The following is a 17,859-nucleotide window of genomic DNA, read 5'->3' as shown; positions in this document are numbered from 1 at the left end:
AAGACAATGCACATCATGTTTATATAAACTGTATGTTTTGCCTAAGACACAAAATACATAGAAAATGCTTAATCAGGACATTTAACCAAAAGAGGGTAGAGCAATTAAGATGGGCTACAATACGGGAAGAGGAGGAGGAAGCAGGTTAATTCCCCCTCTTGACCAGTGTGGCCCAACACTGTGTTTTACTTGGTGGTGGCAGAAAGTGCCACAGCTGACTTATGCAATCCCATAGAGTTTCCAAGTCAAGAGTCATCCAAAAGTGGTTTGCCTTTGCCTGTCTCTTACAGGGGACATATGCAGGCCCTTATCAGTTTTAATGCAATAAATGACCAAGTGTCTTTGGATTTCTCTAGCAGAAGCAGATTACCAGAATAGGCAAAAAAGGGCTGGTCTAAGACGGCTTTCTTTATATATTGTAAGCTGATGCAAATTCAGAAAATAACTGAAATAGCACCATTGCTTCACTAATAGAAAATTTCCTACAATGTAAAAGCTCCAAAATTATGCAATTTCACCATTATTTAACGGAAATGATGATTTCTACATTGGGAAGGAACAGTATATATATATATGAAAAGAATGCAATTCAGTATGAACTAAAATCAGATGAGAGCTATTATAGGAACACCTTAAGAGAACCTCTCTTTTTAAACAAGAGTAGGCGATGTACCTAGTGCAAGATTTAAAATGGCTCAAAACATGTCTTTCCCTTCTCCAGGCAATCTTAGGAACTACAGCTTTGTAAAGGTTTCTAACAGGGTGTTTTGTTTTGTTTTGTTTTTTGGAAGGGTTGTCTATTGGATGGAAGATCACCAAGGAATTATAGGGGTGCTATGGCGAGGCAGGCAATGGCAAACTCTTGTCTTGAAAAACGTATGGTGTTGTCATTGTTGGTTGTGACAGCACTTTACATACGCACAGACACACACAATATTGAGAGTCTATAGAAGGCCACTGTGTGCTTAGAAATTTATAATCTGATCTAGAAATGTAAACAACAACACCCACACTTGCATGCAAGCAAGAACATTCTCCATCCTTAAAAACGGTGGGTTAGATACTAACTTTCCTTTTGTACCATAATTTTAAGATTAATCCACAAAGAATGAGTGTAACTGTATTCAAAGACAGATCCTTCTGTGCATTAACTAACAAATGCTAATGAAAGGATTATGTTTAACCTTTTAATGTGCACTTGTTTAAAGTATAGTTTATATTAACTAGTTTTGAATTTTCTGTTGTGGGGGACTACTCTAGAGACTAGATTATACCGAACCTCTTCTGAATTATTAGACTGAGTACATAACTTCTTCAGATGATGTGCAAAGTGTACTTTGGCTTACTCCTAGGTGACCACAGTTACCGTTACTTATTTATAATTAAGGAAACTTGGGCTCCAGTACATCTCTTGCTTTAGACATGTACCACTCTTGATTTCTGATAAGTAGGAAGTGCTTATGATAAAGAAATAGGTAAACCAGCAACTGAAATAAAACATTTATTGAATCAAAAGTCAATACTCTCCTTTTAATGTCTACAAGACAACACGGAACTTACATTATTTAAGAATGAACACAATGTACAAAAAAAAAGTATGTTTGTTATAAAAATATGCTTCTTTTCTGGCAACTGAGCTTGAAGACTTTTTTGACAAAAAAATTATCCCTAAAATTTATTTTCAGTCTGTGAGGGCAAAAGTGAAAATTATTTTAAAATGCAAGGACATTTTGAGAATGTACACATTTAAAATCCTGATCATAAAATCCTGATCATATTAGTCAGGGTAACCTGAGCCTCATGAATCAGCATGTGCAGTCAGAGCAGGTAGCTAAAAGAGATCCTCTACTCTGCTAATTTCCAATAATAGTCACATTATAGCATCAGTACTTTTTTGCTGCCTTTAGAAAGTCAACAGGCACAATGAACCACAAATTTATCCTGAAATCAGCTCATAGAAATGGATAAGAGTGGAATTGCAGGCTGCCCAGATACTCTCAGCCATGGTTTCTAATCATTTCACCTATCTACACAGGGATGATATCCTCAATGGATTTTGACCCAGTATTTTGTCTTGAGTAAGGATGTTTTCCTATTAAATTAAGAACAAGATAATGTTTTGGAAATTTTAAAAAGGGATGCATATGATTATCCCTCACTCTGGCCTTTGCTTCATGAGAATAATGAAAGGGAATACAGAAAATGCCAATAAGCTTTGCCTACAAAGCAATGCTACTGTGCAATTCTCAGTGATTTCATTGGAGCCTGAAGGAGGCTCCTGTTGAAATCAGTCAGGAAATTAGGTATGTATGTGCTTGGTACGTTACAAACTTTTAAAGTTAGACTCAGCTGTGTTATTTGCCAGGCAAGATGTTAAAAATGTTGTATGAGGAGGATTCTAAGTGTGATTTATTTTTTAAAAAACCAAAACTTTAGCTAGTGTTCATTCAACTGACTTCTGGTTCTTGCAACCAAAGGGTAATGAGCAGGGAAAGGGGGGGGTAAAGGAAGGGGAAAAGGACCTCTTACAGAATATTTCAAAAACAGTGCAATATTAAAACACAATCTTCACACCTTGTGAAAGAGGAACATGCTTTGGAACCTGAGCAAAAGGCTTATTTACCAATACAGCAAAAAGCCACCCTGTATGTTGTTTTTACTGGCATAGTCTCTGCCAGGTTACTATGCTGCTCTGAGCAACTTACATGGCCCCGAAATATTTAGTATGTGGAAACTGCCAACTACTTGGAGAGGTCAACTAAATTCCAGCTATAATATTGCAGGCAGTTCAACATGCTGCTACTGGAAATGCCGGTATGACCTAAAATTAAGCATTTTCTTTTTTAAAAAAGAAAAGAAATAAAAAAGCAGCCAACATAACAATGCCTCTAACCAGACAAAAGCGCCATCACAACATTTAGTATGTACATTACTACACTGGCTTACAATCTTGAGGTCAGCTCTTTCAAAATAAATATACTGAACATTTACAACAAATTGGCCTTATGAACACAAGCTCTTTCCTTTATTATTTCAAGACCAGTTAGATCAAAATCTAAGACAATATATTTCCAAAGCAGCTAAAAGTTACAAGTCTTTTTCCCAGACAGATTGGCATGATCTGGAACCTCCACAAAACTATTAAATCAGCAATAGTATCATCCATCTGCAAGATCAAGCATTTCTTAAAAAAAAAAAAGATTTGGCACCATATAGGCCACCATATCAAGCAGATTCACAAAGCATGCGGTCATAGATGCATGAAATGATGATCCTTGTGCTTGCAGGTCCCAGACTTCTAAAACAAATAAACAAATAAAGACCTGTACTAACAATGTCATATTTAATGAATCAAGAGCAACTTGCTTGCTTCTAACTTAAGAGAAGGAAATACTTTAAAAAAAAAAACCTTGCAGGTGAAAATGCTATAATCTAGGACTTTCAGCGGAAGTAAAAAATAAATCCAACCCAACACCAAACTATGTTTAGATTGCTTGAAATATTGTTTTTAAAAATTGAGAGAGACAGAAAAAAAAGTGGGGGGTATCAACCAATACGATGTCCACAGATGTTTTGGTGGCAGTGAGACGTAAGCATGCCACTGGGAAGGCACAACGACGAGACCAGTCTGATAAATGTCATCCTCACGGAAGAACAGGAATGTTTCACTGGCAGAATCACAAGGGGTGGATGATGAGCCATCACTTCTCTCGTCATGAGCACAGGAAGCAGTCACCAAGGCATAAAGAGAGGGACACAGGAAACAAGGTACAGGAGTTCACAAGGACCTGGAAAGAGCACAACAATAATTTAGTTAGTCACAAAACCACAACAGTGCAGAACTACATTTCAAAAGCTGCTTGTGAAAATGGCAGATCTAGGTGCTGACAGAACTCTCAAAAGTTCTATAGGGCCTATAAAATGGCACTCTTCTGCCAGGCCTTTGGTTGAGGCCAGGGAGGCTCACAACAATGTGTACCTTCTTCCTCTCCTCTGCTATATTTTTCCTGTGCTACGTTCTCCCCCCCCCCCTCTTTTGGGGATATATACCACCATTGCCATGGCCAAAATTGCCAGCTGGATAGTGGTAGCTGGTGGGAAATGGAGTACTTATTATAACTTTTATATTGTGTTTTCATGTTCTAAATGTTCAATCATTGTTGTAAACTGCCCTAAACCTGCTTGTGGCAAAGGGCAGCCTAAAATTATAAATAAATATAGAAAGAAAAAATAATGTCTGAAGTCATCATATGATAAAACAATCTCCTGTTTTCTGAATAAATTAATGCCTTATTAATGCTACTATGTGAAACTCTGCATTAAAAGTTTTTGCTACTGAACTCTTCCAGTTGTAAGACTGTTTAAAAATTCACATGCAAGTATTCCCAAACAAAGACAGGATAGCACCAGATGCCTAAAGCTAACTCTTAACAGAGCAGTGTGAAATCAGTTTAATGAAATTCTCTTTTGATCCTAATGGTGAACACACATTCAGCATATGGATTCTGCTGCAAATCTAGCACACAGCCTTGAGATCATAGTTGTAAAATGTTAGTTAATAAAGATAGTTTAAAATGGTACAGAGTAGCATGTAACCATATCCAATACCAGGGAGAGAGAGAGAGAACGGAAGTAGACCAAAGGATCTGTAAACATTATCAATACTCACTGAAAAAATGTCGCAGAGTTATCCCGCTTTTGTATCTACAAGCTGCATTTGAACATTTGCAGACATGCCTCCACCATAGCCTCCTTTGGACTGCATTTGGTTCTGAATTGAACTCACCTACACCATCAGAAGTAGGATAGAAAACCAAGGAGCACAGTCAGATATGAACTGGTGCTTTCTTTAAGCTGATTTGTTCATTTATATTTCATTGTTCTTTTCTATACAATATGCCCAAAGTGGCTTATGACATCAAACTTAAAAAATAAACTAAATTAACACAAACGAAAATAATCAACAACGCTGTAATAGCTTGCCCTGCTGACATGGGGAGACTGACTCAGCCTGTTGACTCTGGGTGGTATGCATGCCCCAGTGGGGATTAGGCATGTTCTGCAAGTTGGAATGGAAATGTGGAAGATACAGATAGACAAATTCATGGCCCTAAAAAACTGCAGGAAACCATATTCATTAGCTTTGTTGATCAAAAAGCAACATGGAAAGCTAGCAGAGTCCCACCCCCCTGAAACTATTGAATTAAGGCATGGGTAGGGATAAAGTTCTTGTCATTGTACTCTTCCTTTGAAACAGAAAAAAAACCACCTTCATTCCATTATGATAAAGAAAGCAGAATACCGTGATTAACATTCAGATAAAACATTCTTTCCTGGGAACAAAGCAATAAGCTCCTCAGATTTCAAGCTGAGGGGGACATGAGTTTTCTTTTGAGGAGACAAATAGGCAGGATGTAGATGACCATTCCAACATCTGCCGGGATGGAACAAGACAATATCCTGAATTGGCCCATAAATATTTTAGGATGTGCAAAACAATATATGTGGGGGTTCAAAATCCAGTTTTATGATTGATCTAAGTAAAGCCCACCCAGCTTTACAGGAAGTATGTAAGCCATGGGGGAAATGAGTAAAGTCCATCCTGACCAAGCATTGTTTTCCAGGAACTCCAGCTTGTCTCCATTTCATTAATAGGAATGCCAAAGTAATACCAGTGACTGAAAACTTTTAGTCTGAGGAAGAGTGCTTGCACTCAAAAGCTCACACCTTGAATAAATCTTTGTTGGTCTTAAAGGTGCTACTGGACTCTAGCTTTGTTGTACAACTTTGCCTCATGTTTTAATACTTTTCTTAGTTTTATCATTGTATCTAATGCTCTAATCTAGGGCACTGAAATTACATTTAATAAAGATCTCAAACTGTGGTCAAAGATATAACCCAGTGTGCCTGTCTGATCATTCTGCACACAAAACAGAAACTCCTGACAGGATCACAGACAGTTAGCTGGAAAGGGTGTGCTAGAAGCTGCAGGGAGGAAAGAGGGCTTAAAGAGGGCTATCATGTCCCCTTTCAACCTCCTTTTCTCTTGGGAATGTTCAGCCTGATAGCCCTCTTTAAGTATTTGAAAGGTTGCCACTTGGAGGAGGGCAGGATGCTGTTCCCATTGGCTGCAGAGGAAAGGACACCCAGTACTGGGTTTAAACTACAAGTACAACGATATAGGCTAGATATCAGGAAAAAAAATTTCAGTCTGAGTAATTCAGCAGTGGAATAGGCTGCCTAAGGAGGTGGTGAACTCCCCCTCACTGGCAGTTTTCAAGCAAAGGTTGGATACACACTTTAGGATGCTTTGGGCTGATCCTGCGTTGAGCTAGGGGTTGGACTAGATGGCCTGTATGGCCCCCTCCAACTCTATGATTCTATGATTCTAGGGGCAGTGTCCATTCCCAGAGAGGAGAAAGGAAGCTAGGAGAAAGTCAGAGTCCTCTCTCCCTGTCACCTCTTGGGAAAAGGCAGTGGGAAGAAAGAAGGGGAGAGAAAACTGCTTACATGTCCAACTGAAGATACAAAGTAAAGCCCACTCACAAGTTAATCCATGCCTCAATACAACACAATATGCAACTGAGAATTTCAGTTCCTTTGTCCAGTATGAATTGTGGTGTGCAATCTCTGCCAATTTTATCTCAGTTGAGTATATAATGAAAACAGAAGTTGTACTCAGAAATGTATTTCCCAATAAAGCAATGAAAATGTCTATCAGATTTGGTTTCTAACAGGATTTTAAAAATGGCAATCTCCCTTTTTTGCACTTCGCTTGCTGGGGGGTAAACGGTAATGACTGGGGAAGGCACTGGCAAACCACCCCGTATGCCATGAAAACGCGAAAGGGCGTCACCCAAAGGGTCAGACATGACTCGGTGCTTGCACAGGGGATACCTTTACCTTTTTACTAAGCAGATAGGGAAGACTGTATTCAGAAGAAATTATTCTGGCATTAGGTAGTTTGGAACAAAGATTTATTATTCTTTCAGCTGATTCAGCTTCTTCTCTAAGCATGTGATTTGGTTAAGTGGAATGCTAATGTATCGATTCACTTGGATTTATTTGCAAATACCTCTAGCATGAAATAAATAAGTCAGAAATGATTTTGCAACTGTTACCCGTAAAAGCCTAGCAAGAGTACATTCCTCATGGGCGCTCAGGCACTATGAATCAAAACCAGCCATTTCTCTAGCAAGTGCAGGGAGACCAACCGTGATATTAAAAGTAGCCTGAAAAGCTTTCAAGATACACAACAGAAATGCAGAAAATCTGAGGAATAAAGCTGTTTTGTTATGACAATGGTAATACTAAGAACAAACAAAATAAATAATGATAATGTATATGCATTACCTGATATTCCATGTCACATTCTATGAAATGTGCAATTTAAAAATGAATGCTCTGGTACTAATATACACCTCAGGAAAACACAAAGGTTAGCTTCTCAAAGCCAAAACGCACTTACACAGCCTCATTTATGTTACATAACATTGTTATTGTTGTTATGTGCGAAGTCGTGTCCGACCCATCGCGACCCCATGGACAATGATCCTCCAGGCCTTCCTGTCCTCTACCATTCCCTGGAGTCCTTTTAAGTTTGCACCTACTGCTTCAGTGACTCCATCCAGCCACCTCATTCTCTGTCGTCCCCTTCTTCTTTTGCCCTCGATCACTCCCAGCATTAGGCTCTTCTCCAGGGAGTCCTTCCTTCTCATGAGGTGGCCAAAGTATTTGAGTTTCATCTTCAGGATCTGGCCTTCTAAAGAGCAGTCAGGGCTGATCTCCTCTAGGACTGACCGGTTTGTTCGCCTTGCAGTCCAAGGGACTCGCAAGAGTCTTCTCCAGCACCAGAGTTCAAAAGCCTCAATTCTTTGACGCTCGGCCTTCCTTATGGTCCAACTTTCGCAGCCATACATTGCAACTGGGAATACCATAGCCTTGACTAAACGCACTTTTGTTGGTAGGGTGATGTCTCAGCTTTTTAGGATGCTGTCTAGATTTGCCATAGCTTTCCTCCCTAGAAGCAAGCGTCTTTTAATTTCTTTGCTGCAGTCCCCATCTGCAGTGATCTTGGAGCCGAGGAAAATAAAATCTGTCACTATCTCCATTTCTTCCCCATCTATTTGCCAGGAATTGAGAGGGCCGGCTGCCATGATCTTTGTTTTCTTGATGTTGAGTTTCAAGCCAACTTTTGCACTCTCCTCCTTCACCCGCATCAACAGGCTCTTTAGTTCCTCTTCACTTTCTGCCATTAGAGTGGTATCATCTGCATATCTGAGGTTGTTGATATTTCTCCCTGCAATCTTGATCCCAATTTGTGACTCCTCTAATCCCGCCTTTCTCATGATGTGCTCCGCATACAAGTTAAATAGGCAAGGCGACAGTATACAGCCTTGCCGAACACCTTTCTCAATTTTGAACCAATCCGTGATTCCATGTTCAGTTCTCACTGTTGCTTCTTGACCTGCATATAAATTTCTCAAGAGACAAATAAGATGCTCTGGTATTCCCATCTCTTTAAGAACTTGCCACAATTTGTTGTGTTCCACACAATCAAAAGCTTTAGCATAGTCAATGAAGCAGAAGTAGATGTTCTTCTGGAACTCCCTAGCTTTTTCCATGATCCAGCGTATGTTGGCAATTTGATCTCTAGTTCCTCTACGTCTTCGAAATCCTGCCTGTACTTCTGGAAGTTCTCGGTCCACATATTGCTGGAGCCTAGCTTGTAGGATTTTGAGCATAACTTTGCTAGCATGAGAAATGAGTGCAATGGTGCGGTAGTTTGAACATTCTTTGGCATTGCCCTTCTTTGGGATTGGAATGTAAACTGACCTTTTCCAATCCTGTGGCCATTGCTGAGTTTTCCAAATTTGCTGGCATATTGAGTGTAGCACTTTTACTGCATTGTCCTTTAAGATTTTGAATAGTTCAACTGGAATGCTGTCACCACCACTAGCTTTATTGTTGCTCAGACTTCCTAAGGCCCATTTGACTTCACATTCCAGGATGTCTGGCTCCAGGTCAGTAACTACCCCACTGTGGTCATCAGGGATGTTAAGCTCGCTCTTGTATAGTTGTTCTGTATAATTTTGCCACCGTTGCTTAATCTCTTCTGCTTCTGTGAGGTCCCTACCATTTTGGTCCCTTATCATACCCATCTTTGCATGAAACGTTCTCTTCATATCTCCAATTTTCTTGAAAAGATCTCTGGTCCTCCCCATTCTATTGTTTTCTTCTATTTGTTTGCACTGTTCATTTAAGAAGGCATTCTTATCTCTTCTAGCTTTTCTCTGGAATTCTGCATTCAATTGGGTGTATCTTTCTCTTTCTCCCTTGCCTTTCACTTCCCTTCTCTCCTTAGCTATTTGTAAAGCTTCCTCAGACAGCCATTTTGATTTCTTGCATTTCTTTTTCTTTGGGATGGCTTTAGTTGCTACCTCTTGTACAATGTCGCGAACCTCCGTCCATAGTTCTTCAGGCACTCTGTCTATCAGATCTAATTCCTTAAATCTATTTGTCACCTCTACTGTATATTCGTCGGGGATATGATTTAGTTCGTACCTGAGTGGCCTAGTGCTTTTCCCTACTTTCTTCAATTTAAGCCTAAATTTTGCAACAAGAAGCTCATGATCTGAACCACAATCAGCTCCTGGTCTTGTTTTTATTGCCTGTATAGAACTTTTCCATCTTTGGCTGCAGAGTACATAGTCAATCTGATTTCTGTGTTGACCGTCTGGTGATGTCCATGTGTAGAGTCGTCTCTTGGGTTGTTGGAAAAGAGTGTTTGCTATGACCATTGTATTCTCTTGACAAAATTCTACCAGCCTGTGCCCTGCTTCATTTTGTACTCCAAGGCCAAACTTGCCTGTTATCCCGGTTATTTTTTGGCTTCCTACTTTAGCATTCCAATCCCCCATGATGATAAGCACATCATTTTTTGGCGTTGCTTCTATAAGGTGTTGTAGGGCTTCATAGAACTGATCAACTTCATCCTCTTCAGCAGCAGTGGTTGGGGCATAGACCTGGATCACTGTGATGTTGAATGGTTTGCCTTGGATTCGAACTGAGATCGTTCTGTCATTTTGGGGATTGTATCCCAAGACTGCTTTTCCTACTCTCTTATTGATTATGAAGGCTACTCCATTTCTTCTGCGAGATTCTTGTCCACAGTAGTATACCTGATGGTCATCTGAATTAAATTCACCCATTCCTATCCATTTTAGTTCACTGATTCCTAAAATGTCGATGTTCAGTCTTCTCATTTCTTGTTTAACCACGTCCAGCTTGCCTTGATTCATGGATCTGACGTTCCAGGTTCCTATGGAATAAAAATCTTTACAGCATCGGACTGTCTTTTCGCCACCAGTTACTTCCACAACTGAGCGTCCTTTCGGCTTTGGCCCAGCCGCTTCATTCATTCTGGCGCTACTCGTACTAGCCGTCTGCTCATCCCCAGTAGCATATTGGACACCTTCCGACCTGAGGGGCTCATCTTCCGGCGTCATATCGTTATGCCTATTGGAACTGTCCATAGAGTTTTCATGGCAAAGATACTGGAGTGGTTTGCCATTGCCTTCTCCAGTGGATCACCTTTTGTCAGAGCTCTCAGCTATGACCTGTCCGTCTTGGGTGGCCCTGCACGGCATAGCTCATAGCTTCACTGAGCTACGCAAGCCCCCTTGCCACAACAAGGCAGCGATCCTTGAAGGGGGTTACATAACATACATTTATATTATAAACATATCAGTTTCTTTGTATAATAAAAAGGACAAGAAACTATTCTGGAAAAGGTTAGCAGGGCTTACTCTGATGTACAAATTCCAAAGTGCTTCCTGTTCCATCCAGGCAGCATAAAACCACTGGCCCAATAATGGGTACTACTGATTTTAGTAGTGGTGTAGTGATCAGACCTTCAGACTAAGAATCTGGGAGATCCAAGTTCATATCCCCACTGTGATAGAGGTTCACTGGGTGACCTGGGGCCAGTCATACATGTTCAGGTTAGCCTACCTCACAGGGCTGTTATGAAGATAAAAATAAAAATAAATAAGATAAAATGGAGAAGAATCATGCAAGCTGCTTTGGATCCCCATTGTGGAGAAAGGTGGAATGCGAATGAACTAATAAATATAGCTAAAGGGGGGCACATAAAAGGTAGGAGGAAGGACAAATTAAAATATGAAGGCTGCCAAGAGAAGGAAAATAGAAAATAATGTAATGAGGGATATAGAAGAAGAAGAAGAAGAAGAAGAAGAGTTGGTTCTTATATGCCGCTTTTCCCTACCTGAAGGAGGCTCAAAGCGGATTACAGTCGCCTTCCCATTCCTCTCCAAGGAGGAATATACAAGAAAAAATGCAACTAAGCCTGATCTAGCAGCTGGATTTGTACAACAGGGCTACAGTTTTCCTGTGGAAGGTTCCAAGGGGAGGAAAGGAGGGAAACATTGAAAACTGGGGGCCAATAAATATATGTTGGCTGGTGGGAAGGAGTGAGGGAAGGATTCAGGAAGGAGAGGCTGAGCACTTAGGGAAAGGAAGCAGGAAACAGTGGGGATGGGGAAATTAGATCCTCCTGCAAGTCCTTGTGGATCTCCCACTTGTCTAACCTATTGTAGTTTCAACTATGATAAACTTCTCAATGATTTACAACATCTTTAAACTGCCCATGGCGCCGCAGGCGGCGCCACGGACTAAATAAAACGCTAAGGGCTGGTGGGGAGGAGTTAGGGCGGGCTCTGTCCAGGATAAAAACTCGGAGGAGCGATTCAGGAGCCGCAAAGCGGCTCCTGATTCGCTCCTCTGAGTGGCAATCCAGGGCCAAGTGACCAATTGGGAGGCGCGCAAAGCACGCCTCCCTGTTGGACACTTGGCCCGTCTCCCGGACCCCGCACCACACACTCCACTTCTCCCGAGCCGCCATCCTGCACGGATGGCCGCCAGGGAGGAGGCTCGCCCCACGCCGCTGGCCTCGGGGAAAATTATTTTCCCTCCGCCCAGTGACTGCCCTTGCCTGCCTTCTACGCCTCCCTGGCCGCCGCCACCCGCGCCCTTCCCACCCCCACCACGAATGTCTGTCCCCGCCCGCGCCTTCCTTACAACCTTGCCGCTCACCGCTTCTCTCCGGCCTTTACTGCCACCGCCGCGGCCAGCCCTCGCGCTCCGACGCCCTTCAAGCGGTCCGCAACCAACGGCCACAACCGCCCCGCCCAGTCCTCGCTGGCCAGCACCAAAATGGCCGCTGGCACCCAGAGAACCCCCTGGAGCTGCTCATACACCCGCCGCGAGCCCAGCCGTCCCCACCCGGCCCGAAAATCGCCGCCGCCACTCGCCGACCCCCCTGGAGCTGCTCAGACGCCCGCCGCAAGCCGAGCCGTCGCCGCCCACGCACCCAGCTCTCGCAGCCCACCCCGAGAATGGCTGCCGCCACCCGGACACCGCCGTGCAGCCACTCACACGGCCGCCACAAACCCAGCTGTTTCCGCCCGCTACGAGCCGCATCGCCGCACACTACCCACCTCACCTTCTGAATGCATGCGAAGACCAGGAGACTGATGGTGAGCTGATCTGCCGCCAGCGGCCCACCGAACCCTCACCGCCCGGCCCCAACATGGCCGCTGCCACCCACAGACCACCGCGGAGCCGCTGACACCAGCACAGACAGCCGGGCCGTCGCTGCCCGCTAACACACGTTGCCCAGACGTCCGACGGTGAGTCTTGCCGACCGTGGGGGGCCCAGAGTGACACGTGGCGCCCCCGGACAAATGCCCACCCGCCCAGCCCCCCCCACCATACCCACCTGCACCTAGCGCCCGCTGTATTTTACCCACAGTGGGCTTAATTCCTAGTCATTGAATAATTTCTTTTTTTTTTTTTTAAAGAAAGCTGTAAACACTGTCTTAAGCCTTTGGGACAGAGGAGGATACACATCTCCATTTATAGCTATTATTATCTCAAGGAGCACTACCTCCTGTGAGCAGCTAGACAAAGCCTGATCCCTGTGCAGAGGCCTTCAGAGACGAGGCAGATGCAGACAGGGCTTTTCCAGGGATGGCACTTTACCCATGGAACATTTACACCAGTCTCCTTTATACATCAGTCCACTAAATTTCTTTTTTAAATTAAGGGTTGATTTTTACAGCATTTTTATGGCCTGCTTTGAGCTTCTTAACTGTCCTATGCCTTTCTAATGCCTATATCTTTAAGAGGTTATTAATTTTAAAAAATGTTTACGGTGTTTTGTGATTTATGTTAGCCACAGGTTGTTTGGAGATGCAGCATAGACATTTTCTGAATGAATTTCAGTGCATTGTCTTGGGAACTGTGGTTCTTTGGCATGCCAGCTATGGCTCTTCTGAGCACTGCTCCCCAATGTGTCACCTTTTCCATGTCCCCAGCCCCAAGAAAGTGGGCAATAGGCAGTAGGGCTTGAAGATGACAGGTGGTTTTCACTTTTAAATAGCTGCTGCTGGAGGGACTTGATGGTGGGTAAAAACAGCAGATTTCATGCCAGGGATGGAAGTAAAATACATTTTCTTCAACAACTCTGTGGCCTCTGTGCCCTCATTCCAGCACCCAGGTGGCTGAAAAGAAGAGACCCAGAAAGAGTAAAATTATTACCACCATCACAGCAGCCATCCAGGGGGGTAAAATCAAATTGGCCACAGTGATGGTTTTACTTTTTCCTCTGTGGCCAGCTAGTCCTCCTCCAGGTGCCTTGACAATCCCACTATCATCCGACCTGCTGAGCTTTATGCTGGGAAGGGGGAGAAGTAAGCCCTTCTCTTCACTATAGACATGCAAAAGCCATGAAAGCTAGGGTTGCCAACCTCCAGTGGAGGGGCTGAAGATCTGGAGTTCTAACTGAACTTCAGACTCCAGACTCCAGACTCGGTTCTCCTGGAGAAAATGGCTGCTTTGGAGTCTGGATTCTACCAAGTCTTACCTCTTCCATCCCTGAAATCTCCAGAAATTTCCCAAACCAGAGTTTGGAATACTAGGTTCGACAGTGGTGAAGACAATCCTACATATGCAGATATTATATGGGAATTTAAAAAGGCTATAGTTATTGATCTACTATTAATATTTACTGTATGTGCATTTTTGGTGGGAAAGTGCACAGCGTGTACAATAGTCATGGTTATTTTGGTTAATGGTAACTGTGAATGTGACTCTCCAGTTTAGCACCACTGGATCTGTTATAAAATACATGTCTAAGGTGCTATAGGATTTCTAACTAGAACACTTACCGAATTCATTCCACTAAAGAGGTCTCCTGAACCTACATGAGCTGTATGCACAAAGTTCGTTGGTTCCCCAATCATACTTCGATCAATTCGCCGCCGCCGTTTCTGAAAGAACAGAAACAAGAAATATGGATGAGATCCGAAAAACTCACTGGAAATATTAATTTTACTTTTTAAAAAGGAACTTAATTTTAATTCAATTTCTCAGTTAAAAAAACATAATCCCTATGCTACACATAATGCCTGTTTAAAACATCAGCAAGATTCATCAGTATAATGCACCTGAGAGTGAACAAAGGAGCCTTTGCTGCTGCGGGGCCGGAATGCTGGAAAAGGATGCTAAAAGGGAAATGGGACTACATGTCCCAGCATCCCTAGCGACCGGTGAAGATGCATTGGCAGCAAAGGGAGGGGCTGTGGTCAGGCTCATTTATTAGGAGCTGTGTCAACGAGCCCAGTCAAAACAAAATCCCTATGCTACACATGATGCCTGTTTAAAACATCAGCAAGATTCATCGGTATAAGCAAGAATCTAAAAATACCAGTGCTGGTGAATGAATTTCTCAGTTCTGGCTGGGACAACTGACCTCTTTCTAGTCCAGAGCCTGGAGTTTTTAGAAGTACTTTCGTGGATGTAAGAATGAATAAAAGATGGGTATAAAGGACATACCCCCTCTTGGATGCACACCTTATCATGGTTGGTTGGGCATTGTGTGTGTCAGCAAAGCCAAGAGCAACACCATAAAGGAGTTTAGACTCTATCAAGAGACTGAACTCCTAGCAGAGTCACTCAGAGGGGAATGGTCACAGCAGAGACACCAGGGCTGATTCTTTACTTTTTTCCCCATTGTGGATCCTGCTGAATTCAGATTGATCTGAACTTGGGTCTTCCTCTATCCCCCCTCCCTTGGAACAGAAAGTGTTCTGCACTTGACTGGGGAAGCTTATAGAGGAGAGGGGAGCCAAGCGCAGCAGGAGTCTTTCTTTTCTTGAATGAGGGGAGTAGGGAGAGAGGATTGGAGACAGCAGAAGAAGGGGAAATACTTCCAAGAGGCAGATCACTACTGAGAGAAGTGCAGTCACTTCAAGAAAAGCCTTGCAACTGGAAACTTGGAAGTCTTTGAACTGATGCCCTGGCCAATCAGGGAAGACTGCTTGGCTACGAGGCATGGAGAAAGAAGTTAATTCACAAAAAACAGAAATATGTTTTTTGGCGATTTTTCAAATATCAAGCCTTATACCACTTCTGGATATCACGGGGAAAGGTAGGGTCACTCCGGTTCAATTGTACATGTTGCAGATAGAAAATTTAAAGTGTCCAAAATAAAAATGGAAATGTAGCCCCATGCAGACTACACCCTGATTCCTCTTTCAAGAATCAATGGCCATATTAGCAGACGAGGACATTTCCAATGATGATGGAGGTGGAGGAATTCCTGAAGGGAATATTAGACAGCAGCAGTAGTAGAAGGTGATATTGGTGGAGGATCTATCACAGACAAGGCAGTGGCTGTGCAGCTAACCCTGGCTAGTATTAGGCAGCTGTACTGATCACTTTATGCCTTGAGACAATCCAGATGAAAAAAGATATATTCATGGAAGACAAGACCCTCATGCCAGATAGCATGCAGGCCATTTCCGCAGTGTATCAAATCCCCACTAATTATTTGAGTAATGCCAAAAGTTTTACACAAAATTTTGCATCCTCAGATGTAGATCTGAATTGCACCCCTACTTACATCATGTTTTGTTTTTTGTTACTTTCAGATCTTGATTTATAGTTTCCAAGTGAAGAATTTATAGATCTGAAGTAGTTTTCTCGCTCTGCCTCCATTTTGTGCTGTCGTTTTGGTATCATTTTCCTATGTTCACTCCTCCTCCTACCCTGAGACATCCTCTCCTACTCCTGATTCTGTGTGTGTGTGTGTATCAGGCTTCCCCTAAGGCATTTTTGCCCCAAATAAAGTGCATTGCTCTATTAGAAAAACACACACAAGCAAATCCTGTTCATGCAGTTAGCTAGCAAAAGGCATTGTTTTCTTTTGAAGGTCCTAATTGCTGTTTTTCTGCAGCCTTTCAACAATAGTTCCAGACATATCAAACATTAGAGCACTTTGTGAAAGTGTGCCGGTGTAAGCGAGATTGCCTTTTGAGTAAGGAACTAAGAAGTCGCTCTGATTAAGGAGAGAGGGAAGAAGTGGGTGTCAATCAATCAAACTTTATTACAGTTATTCAGACCAAGTTATATGAAGTCATTACATAAGAGACCAAGAGAATATGGTCATTTAATGTAATACAATTTAAAATAGAACTATGCTACTTTAGAGCATTGGATTTTTATGGCGGCAGCACAAAACTTGGCCAGCTGAGTTGTCACCTGGGGGGACTCATCACTTAGCAGCCTCTTTGCTCGATCTACATCATGATGTTTTACCAACTTTTTAAGCAGTGGTTCAATCAAGTTGCTACGAATGTCTATATAAGCAGGGCAGTGGAACAATGTATGCTCTCTTGTATCCATTTCACTACTCCATCAAAAACATTGTCTCAGTGTAAGGGGAATGTTCTTACTGGAGCCTGGAGGAAGCCCGTCTCACTTGCACACATGCCTGCAGCACAGGGAAAGGCACGGAAAGGAGAGCAGAGCATGGGCTGCCTGTCCAGGTGAAGGAAGAAGAGCGAGGTGTGGTTTTAACATTTTAAAAGTGTGATTACACATTAATACTACCATGCATGTGCAAAAAGAAAAAACTGGCAAAAAGAACGAAGGGAGGCTGCCCCCATTTCGAAGCAAATGTAGAAAGCATTCTGCAGGTTGCAGCCTTAGGGGAAAAAATGTAATGCAGAATGACTTAGGCAGATTCAAAGAATTCCTGGGATATCTCCATGTTGTTATTAAAAAGATATAAGTGTGCACTGTGGAAATGGTCTCAGTGAGCTACTGGGGAAGAACAAATAATAACTATGTATAATACTTTAAAAAAATGACACAACAGGATTAAAGCCAAAAGGCTATTCAGTTGTTAATGTGAATGGATGGAAGGCTTTAAAAGAAATGGGCATGCCACAATATCCATTTTTTTTGATGGCCAAACTATACCCTGGACAAGAAGCTATTGTTAGGGCAGAATGTCAAGAAACAGAATTGTTTCCAGTTGGGTGAGCTGTCAGACAAGAATGTATTTTATCTCCCTGGCTCTTCAATCCGTATACAGAACATATAGTGAGAACTGGGTTCAATTTAGATAAAAGTAGAGTGAAAAATAGTGGAAGGAACATTAACAATTTGAGATATGCAAATGACACCGCATGACTGGCAGAAAATAGTGAAGACTGAAATGACTACTGATGATGGTTAAAGCAGAAACTGTAAAAACAGGGTTACAGCTAAATATCAAGATCACAAAAATAATGATTACTGAGGAATTACACAACTTAGCTGATGATTAACAAATTGGCATTGTTAAAGATTTTCTATTCCTTGTCCCAATCATTAACAAAGAAGGAGAACGAAACTAATAAATCAGAAGGAAACTGATACAAGGAAGAGCAGCCATGAAGGAGATTGAAAAGATTCTAGAGTATAAGGATGTATCAGTGGCAACCCACATCA

General features: G+C 42.3%; 1 protein-coding gene across 1 annotated transcript in view; it reads right to left on the bottom strand.

Annotated features, from left to right (window-relative positions):
• Positions 1 to 1,488: 1,488 nt before the first annotated feature.
• CDC42SE2 (CDC42 small effector 2) overlaps positions 1,489 to 17,859 on the bottom strand; it is an 86,471-nt gene continuing 70,100 nt past the window's right edge. The window contains exons 3-5 of the mRNA XM_077344479.1: positions 14,250 to 14,351; positions 4,670 to 4,786; positions 1,489 to 3,788 (exon numbers count right to left, since the gene is read on the bottom strand). Coding sequence (XP_077200594.1) covers positions 4,688 to 4,786; positions 14,250 to 14,351 — 201 coding nt within the window. The 3' untranslated portion in view covers positions 1,489 to 3,788; positions 4,670 to 4,687. The remainder of the gene's footprint in view (positions 3,789 to 4,669; positions 4,787 to 14,249; positions 14,352 to 17,859) is intronic.

The sequence above is a fragment of the Paroedura picta genome, chromosome 7 (genome assembly GCF_049243985.1).
Source record: "Paroedura picta isolate Pp20150507F chromosome 7, Ppicta_v3.0, whole genome shotgun sequence".
NCBI classification, from domain to species: Eukaryota; Metazoa; Chordata; class Lepidosauria; order Squamata; family Gekkonidae; genus Paroedura; species Paroedura picta.
Note: the sequence above shows the minus strand (reverse complement) of the source record. Positions and strands in the feature narration are given on the sequence as shown.